Here is a 14,202-nt window from a genome sequence, read left to right on the forward strand (position 1 = left end):
AAAACATACAGCTCAACGAGGCTTTCACGAAAATACACATCCCAGCCATGATTGAATTACACTTTATGCTTTGTATTTGGGTTTTTGCATTTGAGATACAATATAAAAAAATAAGGCTGAGTCTGTATTGTGTGAATTTGATACCAGACTCATACAGCCACACAGAAAATAATAACTGCCTTACAGATTTTTACTTAGCCTCAGTATGTAACTTTTAGCCATAAGACTAAAATAAAGGCATGTTTTGTGTGTGTGTGTTTATTGCGCTGAAAAACATGTATCGTTTCAGTGAGAGGGCTTGCATCTCCACAAACCTGATTCGTATTTGCTGCTTGGGAGTGTTGTTCCTTTGGGTGTAGCGTTTTCACAGTGTGGCGTAAAACTTATCTCAGTGGAAAATGTTCTGAAGTATGGTTTTGACTTTCTATATCCATGTACAGTGCACAAAACAGAAAGGGAAAGATAATAAGAGTACAAAAATAAGTTCAAATTTCAAAAAAGGTACTCTAATTTCACAAAAGCTCAAATTAAGCAAATCATATTTAACAAAAAGCTGGGTCTTGTGAACTACGAATGCAGATCGGGAGCTGGTCGTGAGGTGTTAATCGTTTTTCGTTACCACATGTTTACTACACGAAGCACGACACATGATAAAGCCAAAAGTCGGCACGATCCCAAAACATCTTCAGACCTCCTGTATTTAAACATCCCTGTTCTGTGTCTATTTGATTTGTTCAGTTTAAATACAGGATGACTAAAGCTGAGCGATTTTTTTGGCCCTTTTTGAGCCAATTTTTCACTCGTGCGACTGTTTTGGGGATAGTGCAGACTTTTGGCTTTATCATGTGTCGTGCTTCATGTAGTAAACATGGGGTAACGAGAACCGATTAATAACTCACGAGCAGCTACCGAAAGGCAATCGTAGGTCGCAAGAAAATCAAACCTGTTTGAAATCTGTTCGCCTCTCGTGACAGTTTCCCACTGCTGAAGTCGTTCGTATAGTGTGAGAACATGAATCGTCAGCTGTGAACTTTTAAACCCTGTGATTTGGTCGTACAGTTTGAGCTGGGGCCGAGCGAAATGATCAAAAATATCGCACAATGCAGGCCCAGCTTAACTAAAATGAACACTAAATAGATAACTAAAACTATTAACTTACTCAAAGTAACAAGACCTTAACCTTAACCGTAACCTTAAACAAATGAGATAAACTCACTAAATATTGCTCCAGCTCTGGTTTGGCAAAGATTGTCTCTGCCAAAAGATTGATTCCTTATTGATCCTTTGTCTAGCAACTTAGAAAAAAAAAAGCAAGTGTAAGTAAATAATTCAGACTTATATTAACTAAACTAGGCTGTATTTGACATACAATATTTGAAAGTATTTATTCCTATTATTATTTATGCTGCTGTTGGCCTGGACATGAATGCAGTGTTTCATTTCTCTGTATTTTTTATGCTGAAATGACAAACAAACTCTGATTCTGATTCTAAAACATGTGCACCCAAATTCAAAAATGTAAGTCTAAATAAAGGAATTGAATTAAACTATGTGCATTGGAATTAACTTAATGAAAATGTAAATGAAACAAAATAATACTAACACTGTGGCGTGGTGGTAGAGGTATCCACCACACCACGGAAACATCCAGAAAGTTACACATGGTACCTTTAAGTGCAAATATCATGAGACAGTGAGATTCAATTCAAATCATTTGCAAATCTAGATTGAATTGGACCATGATCAGATCAGAGCGTCCTGCAGTAGATCACACAGATATGACTCGTTTTGTGAAAAGACACTTTGTTTAGGACTTTTCCACAGTGACTCATCACATCAGATGCTTCAGATTCCTGCATCCGTCCCCCGTCACCGAGTCACGTGACCGAGTACTGCAATACATGAGAAAAATGTGTTCCAATTCTGTTGAGTTGTTTTTGTCAAATAACATGCAATAAATGTTTTCTCAACCATTACATTCTCAGAAATAAAAGGTATGTGTGAGTGCACAATATGTTTTTAATGTGTGAATTAGGGATGGGACGATTCATTTAAATCATGATTCAATCAAACTAACGATTTTGGACACCAGATTTTTGATTATCTTTGATTTTGAGCACTTCTTTAAATTAACATAATTTATTATCTTTAAATGCAAAATATCCTATTAAAATTGAATAAAAAAATAAAGTTATTGTTATTAATGTTCAAAACTTTTGTTTGCATGAAGAATAATTCATAACATTTAGTGTTCCTAGTGTAGATATCAGAAATAAATGACTTATAATAAATAACTTTCTAAATTAAATAAAAAATAGGTCACCAACAGATCAATAGCAGTTGGCCACTATCAATAAATATTTGGCTTAATGATTTAGACTGCAGTCATTTAAAAAATACTGTGTCTTATGACACAGCAGCAACCCCACTCCTCCTCTGATAAAAACTGAAAGACTGAAAGATAACACTCATCTCTGTTAGAATATGGCAGGAGTGAGTCTACTGTATAGAGCTGTTAACTTTCTGTATCTAAAAAAGGACCCCAGGCTTGGCCTTTTCCTGCCAGTGCTAAAGTGACAGTGCCACAGTGTGCAGCAGGGGACACGTGACAATCGAACTCAACACGGAATCGAACAGAAACACCCCTAATGTGAATTATAGGTCTAAATTGAGGTTATGCTATAGGACATGGACATAGGAGGTTATGCTATGAATCGCATTTGGATGAAGATTGAGACTGAGTCATGTCTAATGATCAATGAACAGTTTGGATGTTTTTAAGGAAGAAGTCTAGTCCAGTTCTGAGCAAAAGCATGGTTTAGAGCGTTACATAAATTAAGAAAAGTCTGTCCTGTTTATGTTCATGAAATCAATCGTGTAAGACATTTTGATTTACTGTTTTTGAAAAGAAGAAATGAAAATTGAGATCAATCCAATATGAGGAAAAGAAAAAAAGATTTGATGATTCATTTAATTGCCATATCGCTCAACCCTTGTCTAAACAAAACAGTGAACAAATTGAACAAATGACTCTCCCAGACCATTCAAACTGGATGACGCAGATGAGTCAATGATCAGTTAAAAAGCATTAAGTCTCCCCCTTCCTCTCTCCTCCCTCCATCCTGCTTTACACGAACAGAAATAAGGCTGCATTCACAATAGTTTTTGAAAAGAAGAAATAAAAATGAATGACTGATCAAATATAGCAAAAATCGAACAATGACTCTCTCAGACCATTCGAACTCGATGATCCTTCACTCTGAGTCAATGAACAGCTCAGAAGTCATGGGTCTCTCTCCGGTCGCGTCTCTCTCCTCTGTCCCTCCTCCCTCCTCTCTCTCTCTCTCTCTCTCTCTCAGACTGGAGGACGGTCCCAGGCCTGAGACACTAAAAACAGTCAGAGCAGCGGCGGAAGCAACAGTCTCTCTGGACAATGGACATATTCTGAAGGAGGCTTAGAGGACACCGAGGACATGGGAACCAGCGCCAAAGATGCAGAGAAAACACGCCGCCAAAAGAAACCATGACTGGAGTTTCTATGGGCTGATGAATGGGTTGTGTTCACATGACATCACAACATTCTTGACTCCATATAGAGTCAGAAATCTATGGTGGAATTGGCTGTTTAACTATCAGACTGCAGATTTGTTGACATGGTTTAGTTTTATCTCTGGTCCTGGTTTGGTTTCTCTCTGTATTTACTGGGGCTATCAAATGAAACACAATCACAATCACGTCAAAATCACAATTTGAGTTGGAGCAATTATCAAATTTCAAGTTTTGCTGTAATTTTGATAACAGAATGTCCTCTGCAAAAAAGCAGCAATGTCTTTTTAATAGTAGAAATAGAAATCTTATCTATCCAAATGTATAGTTTAGACCAGGGGTGTCCAAACTATGGCCTAATAAGATTTTTTATTACTTATTTTTCTATTTTATTTTGACTTGTACATATACATTTAAATAATTATAACTTATTCAGAGTTTATTATTACTTCTTATATTATTACTCTTTGTTATTATATTATATTGTGATGTGTGAGTTCCTCTGTCCAAATAATTTCCCTTGTGGATTAATAATGTTTGTCAAAGTCTAAATGTGACCCTCAGATTAATTTTTGTTTAAGGATCGTGGGTCTGCATCATGGATCTATAATAAAAACTGGATAAGGCATTCCGCCTCTGTTCTGGCTACAGACCAACTAGTGGCCGCTCCAGATACTGATATGGGCCCAGAAAGAAGAAAAAAGAAGAAGAAGAGAGCAATGCATTTTTTGGGAATTCAAACTGGGCATCGCCAACTCTCACAAAGATCGGATTTTGTAGTAATTTTTTTCTATTTTCATAACATAAACTTTTTTTAAATGTTCAAATCCTCAAAGCTCCTAAAAGTTAACTTTGTAAGACTTAGCCTAGCCCTGCTCCATCTCAGCTCTAGCAGCTCTCGCTCTGATTGGTCCAAACGCTCCACGTCATGCATGTTACAGACATCACACAGGTGGGAGGAGCTCACCCACAGAACTATAATCAAATCTGAAGATAAACCCAAGATGGAGTTGTATTGTTTTCAGTGGCCTGTGCTCAAGGTCGCATGGGCCCAAAAAACATTTTTCACTTCCACATTTACTTCCTCAGTACGAGCGAGCTCCTCCCACCCATGTGACAGCTATAACGTGCACGGCGTGGAGCGTTTAGACCAATCAGCGTGAGAGCTGCTAGAGTGGAGCTAGTGTGGGCTCAGAGCGGGGCTAGACTAATGTTTACAAAGTTCCCATTTAGGCACTTTGGGGATTTAAAAATGTTCAAAGTTTATGTTGTGAAAATAGAAAAGAATCCCTATAAAATCCGATGTGAAAGTTGTGGATGCCTTGTCAGCCGAACACGGGCAGTTTGAATTCCCAAAAAATACATTGTGCTCTACGGGAGAATTCTTTCTGGGCCCGAGCTTCTGGAAGCTGCAGTACCTGGTGTGGCCACGAGTTGGTCTGGAGCAGGGACAGAGGGGGAGGGGCTTATCCAGTTTTTATTATAGATCCAAGAGCTAGCCTCTGTTAAGGAAGTACACGCGGAAGAGAAAATTATTTTTGGACCCATGCACCAACGAGCACAGGCCACTGAAAACAATACGACGTCATCTTGGATTCACCATCAGATTTTATTATAATTCTATGGTCTGCAAACATGTTTTGTAAGAGAAATGACTATTTGATTTGATTAGCATTAGCCTGTGGAGGTTAGCGTTAGCCTGTGGAGGGAGCAGGAGGCGTCTGTGTTGTGCTCAGACAAACATCAACAAACACATGACTCTGAAAAGACATGACACAGCACAGTAATGTCATCAAACTCCTCACACACACACCCAGCTCTGACAATATTTAGAGAAGGACTGAATCAGGACTAAAGTAGGACTAAACCAGGACTGAACTAGGGCTAAAACAGGACTAAAGAAGGACTAAAGTAGGACTAAACCAGGACTAAAGTAGGACTAAAGCAGGACTAAAGCAGGACTAAAGCAGGACTAAAGAAGGACTAAAGACAGGACTAAAGCAGGACTAAAGAAGGACTAAAGCAGGACTGAACCAGGACTGAACCAGGACTAAACCAGGACTGAACCAGGACTAAAGCAGGACTAAAGCAGGACTAAAGCAGGACTAAACCAGGGCTAAAGCAGGGCTAAAGCAGGACTGAACCAGGACTAAAGCAGAACTAAAGCAGGATAAAACTAGGACTAAAGAACTGAAAGAGGACTGAATCAGAACTCAACCAGGACTGAACCAGGACTGAACTAAGGTCTGAAAAGCAGGACTAAAGCAGGACTGAGCCCGGTCTTCACTCTGACTGTCCTGGTTCAGGTCTGGATAAATACTAGTTCAGCCGTTTAGTCTTTGTTGAGTCTTGGTTTAGTCCTGGTTTCAATCCTTCAATCCCACTGTGGTCCTGATTTAGTCCTGATTTAGCTCTATTCCAATCCAAATGGTGGGAAGACTTGATCATCTGTATCCTTCCAATGATCCACCTACAGCTCCGTTATGTAACTCTCCGTTTTTAGCTTCACAAAGGAGACACTTTTTTTTTTTTTTTTTTTTTCCAACAGTTCAACATGGGCTCCAGCGGCCGCGAGACCACGAGTTTATTCTGCCTCTCAGCTCGCTCAAACAAAATGGTCAGAATATAAAAACTCCAAAAACGACGTGTGGATTACTTAAAATAACGACGTAAAGATAAAGGGAATTGTACCGTTGTCACCTTGCTCTAGTGAACGTAAATGAAGCTGAAAATGAAACAACAAGGATATCTGTTCAAATGCATTACATGGGGATTGTTGGTGTAGCTGAAAACATTTTTTACTTCGAGATTTGTTTTTCCAGATTTCTGAAGCGTTAAAGGTGTAACTTTTAAGCATTTGGGTTTACCACTTGATTGTCTGGAATGTTCCACAGTATGACACCGAACTCATCTTGTGTTTTATTGTAGAAATAAAAACTTACGACTAAACTATTTGTGGGTACACCTCTCTGTAACTTCCATATCTCCATGGTCATAGAGAAGTTTAATGCCGAAGTGTAACATTCTAGGTAAACCAAAAGAAACTACAGGTGATTCTTGGTACCTACAACCCAAGTCCCAGCTTTTACAATTAGTGATTCACTGAAAATACTAGCTGAATAGTGTAAATTACTGCATAGTTATTTTTACTGCCATAATTTTAATTTACCTTTTATTTAAATAATTCTTGAAAAATATGTGATGTGCGAATTAGAGAAAGTTTTGTGCATTTATTTATTTGGGTAGTGAACGGGTAGGAACTGTTGTTGTTTTGTTCCACTGGATCTGGTTCCATTGACCCTTGTTAAGAGACGCACGCTTTAGTGTGGCGTGTCAGCAAACCAAACCAATTAAATTTAAAATAAAGTGAATAAATTTATGTTTAAAAGGTCATTTTACCTCCAAGTATGGGTCAGCCAGTGAGGTATGTTTTTGTAATTGTTCATGTCTTTATTTTGTGTCTTTTATTATATTTATTATACTTTTCTAATTGTAATTTATGTTATTTATTTTAGTTCCGACAGTGGCGTTGGTGATCTCATCAAGGCATCTTTTAAGCCTCAAGATTGTACAAGCCACAATAAAGATTAATCAGTAAAAAGAACTGTTTATTGACAACACGAGGAGGTGGTGGGATAGTTAGAATAATTCAACTGACTGGTAGAAATGAAGCAAAAGTCCCTGAAAAGAGTTTTGTTATAACATGTACCTTGCTTGAAGCCTGTTTTGCATTTTAAACCTATGAAGTGAGAAGTGCAGTTTTGTGCTTGGAGAGGTTTCTGTCTGACCCACATGGCAGCAGCAGCAGCAGCAGCAGCTTAACCAGGCCCTGCAAGTCTTTGATTTGAAAGAAGATCCTATCTGTGCAAACAAACAGGCTTCACACTGAGGTGGAGAGAGAGATGTCACAGAGGTGGGAAAAGTGTGCTAAAAGTACTATTACTGTGGGCTAAAAGTACTGTTACTGCAAGTATTCAGGATCAGGAACAGCTTAAGCATAGTGACCTGCAAAGTTATAGCTGAGTTAGAGCAGGGAGATATGAAAATAGAAAATTAGCACCTTTTTAGTCCTTGCATTATTGATCTTCAGCGTTATTTAAAACAAAAACAGTCAAATTTCTTCCTTTTAAGTGTAAGCTCCAAACTCCATGCCGTTACTGACAGACTATTTGCTGTAGATGATCAATCACTGACAATTAGAAATAACTGAATCTCGATTAAAAATTGCTACGGCTACCTACAAATATCTGTGTACATGTCATCTGAAAACTAAAATAATAAATGTATTATGTAATGTAATAAACTATCAGTGTACAAGAACTGTAATTATAAAAATACAATGACTCAAGTACAAGCAGAAAATATGTTAACAGTAAAATGGTACCACTTCATAATAACTACACTTTAACGGTACACAATACATGGCTCATGATACCTTATTATTTGATTTGATTATTTATTTCGGTCACAGGTATATTTTGACATGAATTCACAGACTTTCATATTTAACATACACAGACCGAAAAGGTGTAGGCTGAAGCTTAAGATTATTATGCCTAACCTTTATTCCTTTGTCAGAGCGTCATCTTAACACCAGTTCATCTTCATAAATACAGCAGGAGGAAACAAACAAATCAGAAATAGTACAACAAAGTACCAAACTAAGTATCATAATTCATGTATCTGTCCAGAGTTATACAAAATTTCATAATGTTTGTTCTGATTTTCTTTTTGATAAACATGGCTGTACCTCAGCTCATATTGGCTCTTTCGGTTTTGAACATGTTCTGTAAAGATTTTGACAGGAGATTATTGTTTACTTTGAACATGATTTTCAGAGTATAAAGGTCGACTAAATCATAAAATTTCAAAGTTTGAAGGTTTATAAATAACGCATTGGTTGATTCGTTATAAGTTGATAATGTGATCGCTCTTATTGCCTTTTTTGCAAGGTAAAGACTGGATTTGTATTGCCCCAAATCTCAATACCGTAGGTTATGTAGGGCATTCCCAGCAAGTTGTATATAATAATATCTAGAATATATCTATATTTGTATATAACTGCTATCACTTTGGAGAATTTATTTCTAATTTTATTTATGTTATTATTTATGTGAGTATGATACTCTGTCATATATTGCTGTTTTTTATGAACCAAATACATTTGAGCAACAATATTTCTTTATTAAACCACGATTTCTGCAAAGTTAATATGAAATACATCTAATTTAATCATCAAAACAGTGAATATGGGAAGTGTATTGCATAAACAAGTTTCCTTCAACTAAATAAGCAACAGAATAATAGTGCAATACAAAAAAAGAGCTAAAAGATACCAAAAAAATACTTTATCACTACATTTAGTCACGATATACGAATATTTTTGCTTAACACATTATGAATTGTTTCAGGATTAGTAAATACCTAATAGGAATGAATTAGTGTATTAAGTAACCTGAATCATTCTTCATTCTGAATCACTATTTGTTCATATGTTGAGACTAGGTTCATGCTTTATAAAGGCATGAATAGTGCCAGTAAAAGTACAAGTTAGTAAAGTAACTCAAGTAAATGTAAGTGAGAGAGTTGTGGCTCCCTCTCACGCTCCCCTGCTGGTTTGTGAATGAGGGAGGCGGGGGAGGTTTGGAGGGGGAGGCGGGGTGCTGAAATTCCTGTCTTATTTATGTAACCTCATGAGCGCCCATCACACACGCTTCGGTTTGGTGTGTGTGTGTGTCGTGTGTGTGTGTGTGTGTGTGCGTGTGCGCGTGTGAAGGACTCCTCTGATGGTGAGTGGTGACACCGCTTCAATAACGTACGACATCCTCAGGGACCGATTCGAGAAAAGTCGTACGGAGGTTAGAGGAAGAGCAGGGCTGTAATCAGAATACATTTATTTGAGTAACCTTAGTAGTGCAGTAGTTTTTGTACTGTATACTTAAGAACTAGTATTTTTATGTAATTAGTTCCAGGTAGGGTCGAATGGAAAATACTGATCTGTGATTTTTTTTGACAAAAATTGAGATTAAATTAACAATTTTAAGTTCAAAGTTCACATTTTTAAGAAGAAATTGGAAAAATAACAAATTAAAATAAGTATCACATTTCAGAACACTCAAAACTGGTTCTTAGTAGTTAGTCACAAACTAATTAGATGTCAACATTAGTCAAAACTGTTTTAAGCGTTTTACTCCAAGCATTGAAAGGACATTTTCCTATACATGAAATTTGGCTATGAACCCATTCATCCTTGCATAAACCCATCAAGTGCCTTGCCCAGGGACACAATAGCATGCCAATATGCGTTCCCACAAACCGTCAACCTTCTGAGCGACATGCCAAGTACAAATGACTCAGTATTTCTATGTTGTCACCACTGAACCAATAGAAAATTTTAACCCAGCGCTATTCATGTCATTAGATTGTAATAAAGTTAGAATTCAACAGCTAAGATATTTATTTATTTATTTATTGGATCCCCATTAGTCTTTACTGGGGTAAAGACTATTCTTCCTGGGGTCCAAGTTGGCATAATTTACAATAAAATCTTCCATTATAATAACAAAAAGTTCACACATAAGTTCATACAGTCCTGTTCCATAGTATACTGCACTACGCAACACTACTACAATTATAATATATCCAATAAATTACAATGTGTAACTAATGACTAAATATAATTATGTACAATTTCCAATATATTTCTTGAACATTTTCTTAAAACTTGGTTTATGTTTGTGAACAGTTAAGGTTTGGGGGAGCGTGTTCCAAAGCTCTATCGCTCTGTACAGAACAGTTCTTTTCAGAGCATTAGTCCTGGGCAGTGGAAGTATAAAATGTCCATGTGAAGCTCGTCTTGTGATAAAACCTGCCGACCACTAAAGGGCAGTAGTTGTGCAAACAGGCTCAACGGTCTTTGTAAAATACATACATTTTTAAAAAACAAAATAAGGCTACAGGTAAATCTGTCCTCAACAGTAAACCAGGAGAACCTCTCATGCACAACACTCACGCTGGTCCTAAAAGGGCAACGCAGAGCCAGACGAGCCGCTGTTCACGAGCCCTGTTCTGGATTAGTTGAAGTTTGACAAGATCCTTTTTTGAGGCACTTGACCAGATTACAGAGCAGTAGTCTAAATGTGAAAGGACCAGAGACTGAATAACGATGTTAATATTTGAAAAGGGTAAAAAATATGCACAGCGTCTTATATTTGAGATGGCTGAACTCATTTTAAGCAACAGTGTTAACACATCACACCTGCGCTGTGTGACCTGCACTGGCTCCCTGTCTTATATAGGGTGCAGTTTAAAATGCTATTAATTGTTTTCAAATGTTTGCGCTCTATAGGTCCAGCCAAGTACTACGCCTAGAGCCCTGAGATCAGCTGACCAGCTCCAGTTGGTCGTGCCCAAAACTAGGCTCAAGACGAGAGGTGACAAGAAGCTTTTCTGTGGAACAAATTTCCTCTTCCTGTCAGATCTTCTCAGTCTGTAACACAGTTTAAGAGCAAACTGAAAACTCACCTCTTCTCCCTGGCATTTAGTCTAGTCAGGTTATCTTGGTGTTTTTATTGTAATTTTCACATGTTATCTGACTGTATATATGTATAAGTATATGTAACGGTTTCCTTTGTTATGTTGACTTTTATGTGAAGCACTTTGGTCATCTGAAGTAGTTTTAAATGTGCTATATAAATAAACTTGAACTGAACTGAATTAAGATATAGGCCCACATGTGGAAATTGAACAGCAAACCTTTTGGAAAGCAGGAAAACCAAACCAACCAACGGAGCAATCTGCCAACAAATACCTGAGAAATCACCAATATTTCCACTTTAACCAACAGAAAATCAAAGGAAGCTATCTTTGTCACTACCCTGGCTATTATCCGTGTCATTTGGTAATAAAGTTGTAAGATATAAACCGACATGTGAACAGCAAACCAACCACCTGAGGCATCTGCCAAACTGTCTCAAGGAATATCTGAAAAAAACAAATATGTCAGAGTTTCCTCCATTTAAACCAAGAGAAAAAGTGATCACATTTATATCCGCTTCTCACTAAACTGCATGGCCACTCATGTAATAAATCTGTTCTAAAATGATCCTCAAATACGTGAAAAGAACGGATTTGAATACATTGGGGAGTCCACAAATCTGGTCACCATACAACGAGCTGCAATAGAAACAGTTGAATAGCCTGTGCGTGGCTGAATCAGAAATGTCTCCAACAAACATCTGGAAAAACATCAGTATCTCCAAGTTGTCCCCGTTTTAACCAATAAGGAAGCAATCAAAACGAAATTGGCTATTGGGCAATACAATTCAGTGGGTCTTAACAGCAATCTGGTGACCATATAACGAGAAGGTTACGTTAGTTTAACAGCCTTAGCTTGGATGTGGATAAAAGAGCGCATGTCTGATTCATACTGGTGCACGCCACTTTGATGTGGAGCAGTGAATCCATGTGACAGTCGCTCGTAACCGTACGCGTGTCTCATCCTTTTTGCCAAAGTAATGACAAATACTAACAACTGACAGCTTTGGCGCCAGTGTGGGGAAAAAAATCTGCAAAACCGATCAAATCTGATAAAACAAACGTGATTTTAATCTATGGACACTGTTCCCTGGATCAAGGCGTTAATCCCGGTGAGATTTAAGTGCAACATGTAGCAATTAAACCAACACTGAAGAGCACGAGACAAGTTGGAAGCGTTATCTCCCACGTTAGAGGCGCGTACTCGTTGGATCAACAGTTTTACGCACAGCCGCTGCAAACGTGATAGTAGTAGCGCGCTCCTCTTACCGAAATCGGGGTGAATCCTTGATGCAGTCTTCAAAATCCACCGTCATTTTGAAAAGATGTAAAGTCTCAAACGCGATTTAAAATGTTGCGTTCATGTCAAAGGTAGAAAATGGTAAATTGTGGCGCTGTAAGAGTTATCCGATAAAGAGCGAAAGACGAGGTCCTCTCTGCCCGTGCCGCGCTCCTCTCTCCGGCAACTCCAAGCACTGGTCTGAAGAGGAGAGCCCCTTTCTGCAGGATAGACTCTGTGGGGCGTTCAGGGGACACACACGAACTCGGAATTTAGAGCTAACCAGTCAGTAACGATTTAAAATACCGCGTACTCAAGAAAGATTCGTAAATAAAACCAAATTACGCATCTGGACTTAACATAGCTTTGTAACCTAATATTACAGACATATTAATTAAATATAAATAAGATTAGATTCTATCCATTTGCTGTATTAATCCTAGGTTACATTTGCACCATAGTTTCCACGTCTCTGCCCCGTAAAGTCATGCGTAAAATGACGTATTTTCAAGCTAAATCCACAAATAAAATCTCGTAGCGCATTTTAACTTGAGATAGTCCTGTAACATCGTATTATAAACAGGTCTCTCGATTAATTTGCTATCTAAATAATAAGTTAAATATGTATAATTGTGATTTCCAACGGTAATTGAAGGCTCCTTGCGTTTGGTATTCTGCACGAGGGAGAACTGACGTCAGATTACCGCTTATTTGAATGTCTGGAAGATGAGCGCTTTTCCTGCACAAAACCGACTCATTCCTTTGAAAATAGAGCAAGGCTTCTCAAAGTGGGGTGAAAGGACCAGGGCTGGATTTTTTTCCTGGACTTTTTCTGTTTTGAAAGAGCGTATTTCAGGTAGTTTAGTCCTGGGTTAGTTTAGTCGTTGATGTGTTCACACTTTGGCAAATTTGGGAAGATTGCATTGATTTACACTCATTTCCTGGAGACTGGTGCTAACTTTAGGCATTGTTGCTGCTTGCCTAGAGTGACCAGACGTGCATATTTCCTCAGGACAGTCCAAGTTTTGAGCCCTATGTCCCTTGTCCCAGTGGATTTATCAAAACCAGTGATTTGTCCCAGTTTTATACAAGAAATGTCCCAGGTGTTACTATTTTTGACCAGTTTGATCCCTGCCAACAGTAAAGAGAGACATACATTGTCAAGTTTTTTTTTTTTTTTTTTTGTTTTAGGTTCTTGTTTAGCAGTGTTGGGAGTAACAGATTACATGTACCGGAGTTACGTAATCAGAGTACAAATTAGGAGTAACTGTATTCAATTACAGTTACTGTTTCCATGAGTGGTAATTGGATTACAGTTACTTAGTTGAAATAAAGGGATTACACGGCGGTATTTTCCTGTGTTCACATTTTGGGCTATTTCCCTTTTTTTCCCCTTTTTTTAATTCCTCGGTAATTCCACTCATTGCAGGACACTAAACCAGGTCTAAACCAGATCTAAAACCAGATCTAAACCAGGACTAAAGCAGGACTAAACCAGGTCTAAACTAGGTCTAAACCAGGATTAAACCAGGACTAAAATCAGGTCTAAACCAGGACTAAAACCAGGACTAAACCAGGACTAAATCAGGACTAAAACCAGGTCTAAACCAGGACTAAAACAGGATTTAACAGGACTAAACCATGCTGCACGGACCGTGTCTCCTAATCTTCTATCAATAATACTTTTAATATGGTTAAGTAAAGTCTGGGCTTTTTATTTTCTTTTATCAGACAAAACATCTTATGTGAAGATTTCCTCATCTTTGCTTCTCTACAGCAAATCAAGTAATCCAAAGTATTCAGATTACATTACTCACTTTAAGTAATTAATGGATTCCGTT

The 14,202-nt window shown here is 37.9% G+C and overlaps 1 protein-coding gene across 1 annotated transcript in view; it reads right to left on the reverse strand.

Annotated features, from left to right (window-relative positions):
* acap3a (ArfGAP with coiled-coil, ankyrin repeat and PH domains 3a) overlaps positions 1–12,531 on the reverse strand; it is a 177,660-nt gene extending 165,129 nt beyond the window's left edge. Inside the window, 1 exon segment of the mRNA XM_020922243.2 lies at positions 12,352–12,531. Within this exon segment, the coding sequence (XP_020777902.2) occupies positions 12,352–12,398 (47 nt within the window). The 5' untranslated portion in view covers positions 12,399–12,531.
* Between the last annotated feature and the right edge of the window lie 1,671 nt (positions 12,532–14,202).

This window comes from Boleophthalmus pectinirostris, unplaced genomic scaffold (assembly GCF_026225935.1).
Source record: "Boleophthalmus pectinirostris isolate CB_2022bp ecotype Guang Dong unplaced genomic scaffold, ASM2622593v1 HiC_scaffold_8, whole genome shotgun sequence".
NCBI lineage: Eukaryota > Metazoa > Chordata > Actinopteri > Gobiiformes > Gobiidae > Boleophthalmus > Boleophthalmus pectinirostris.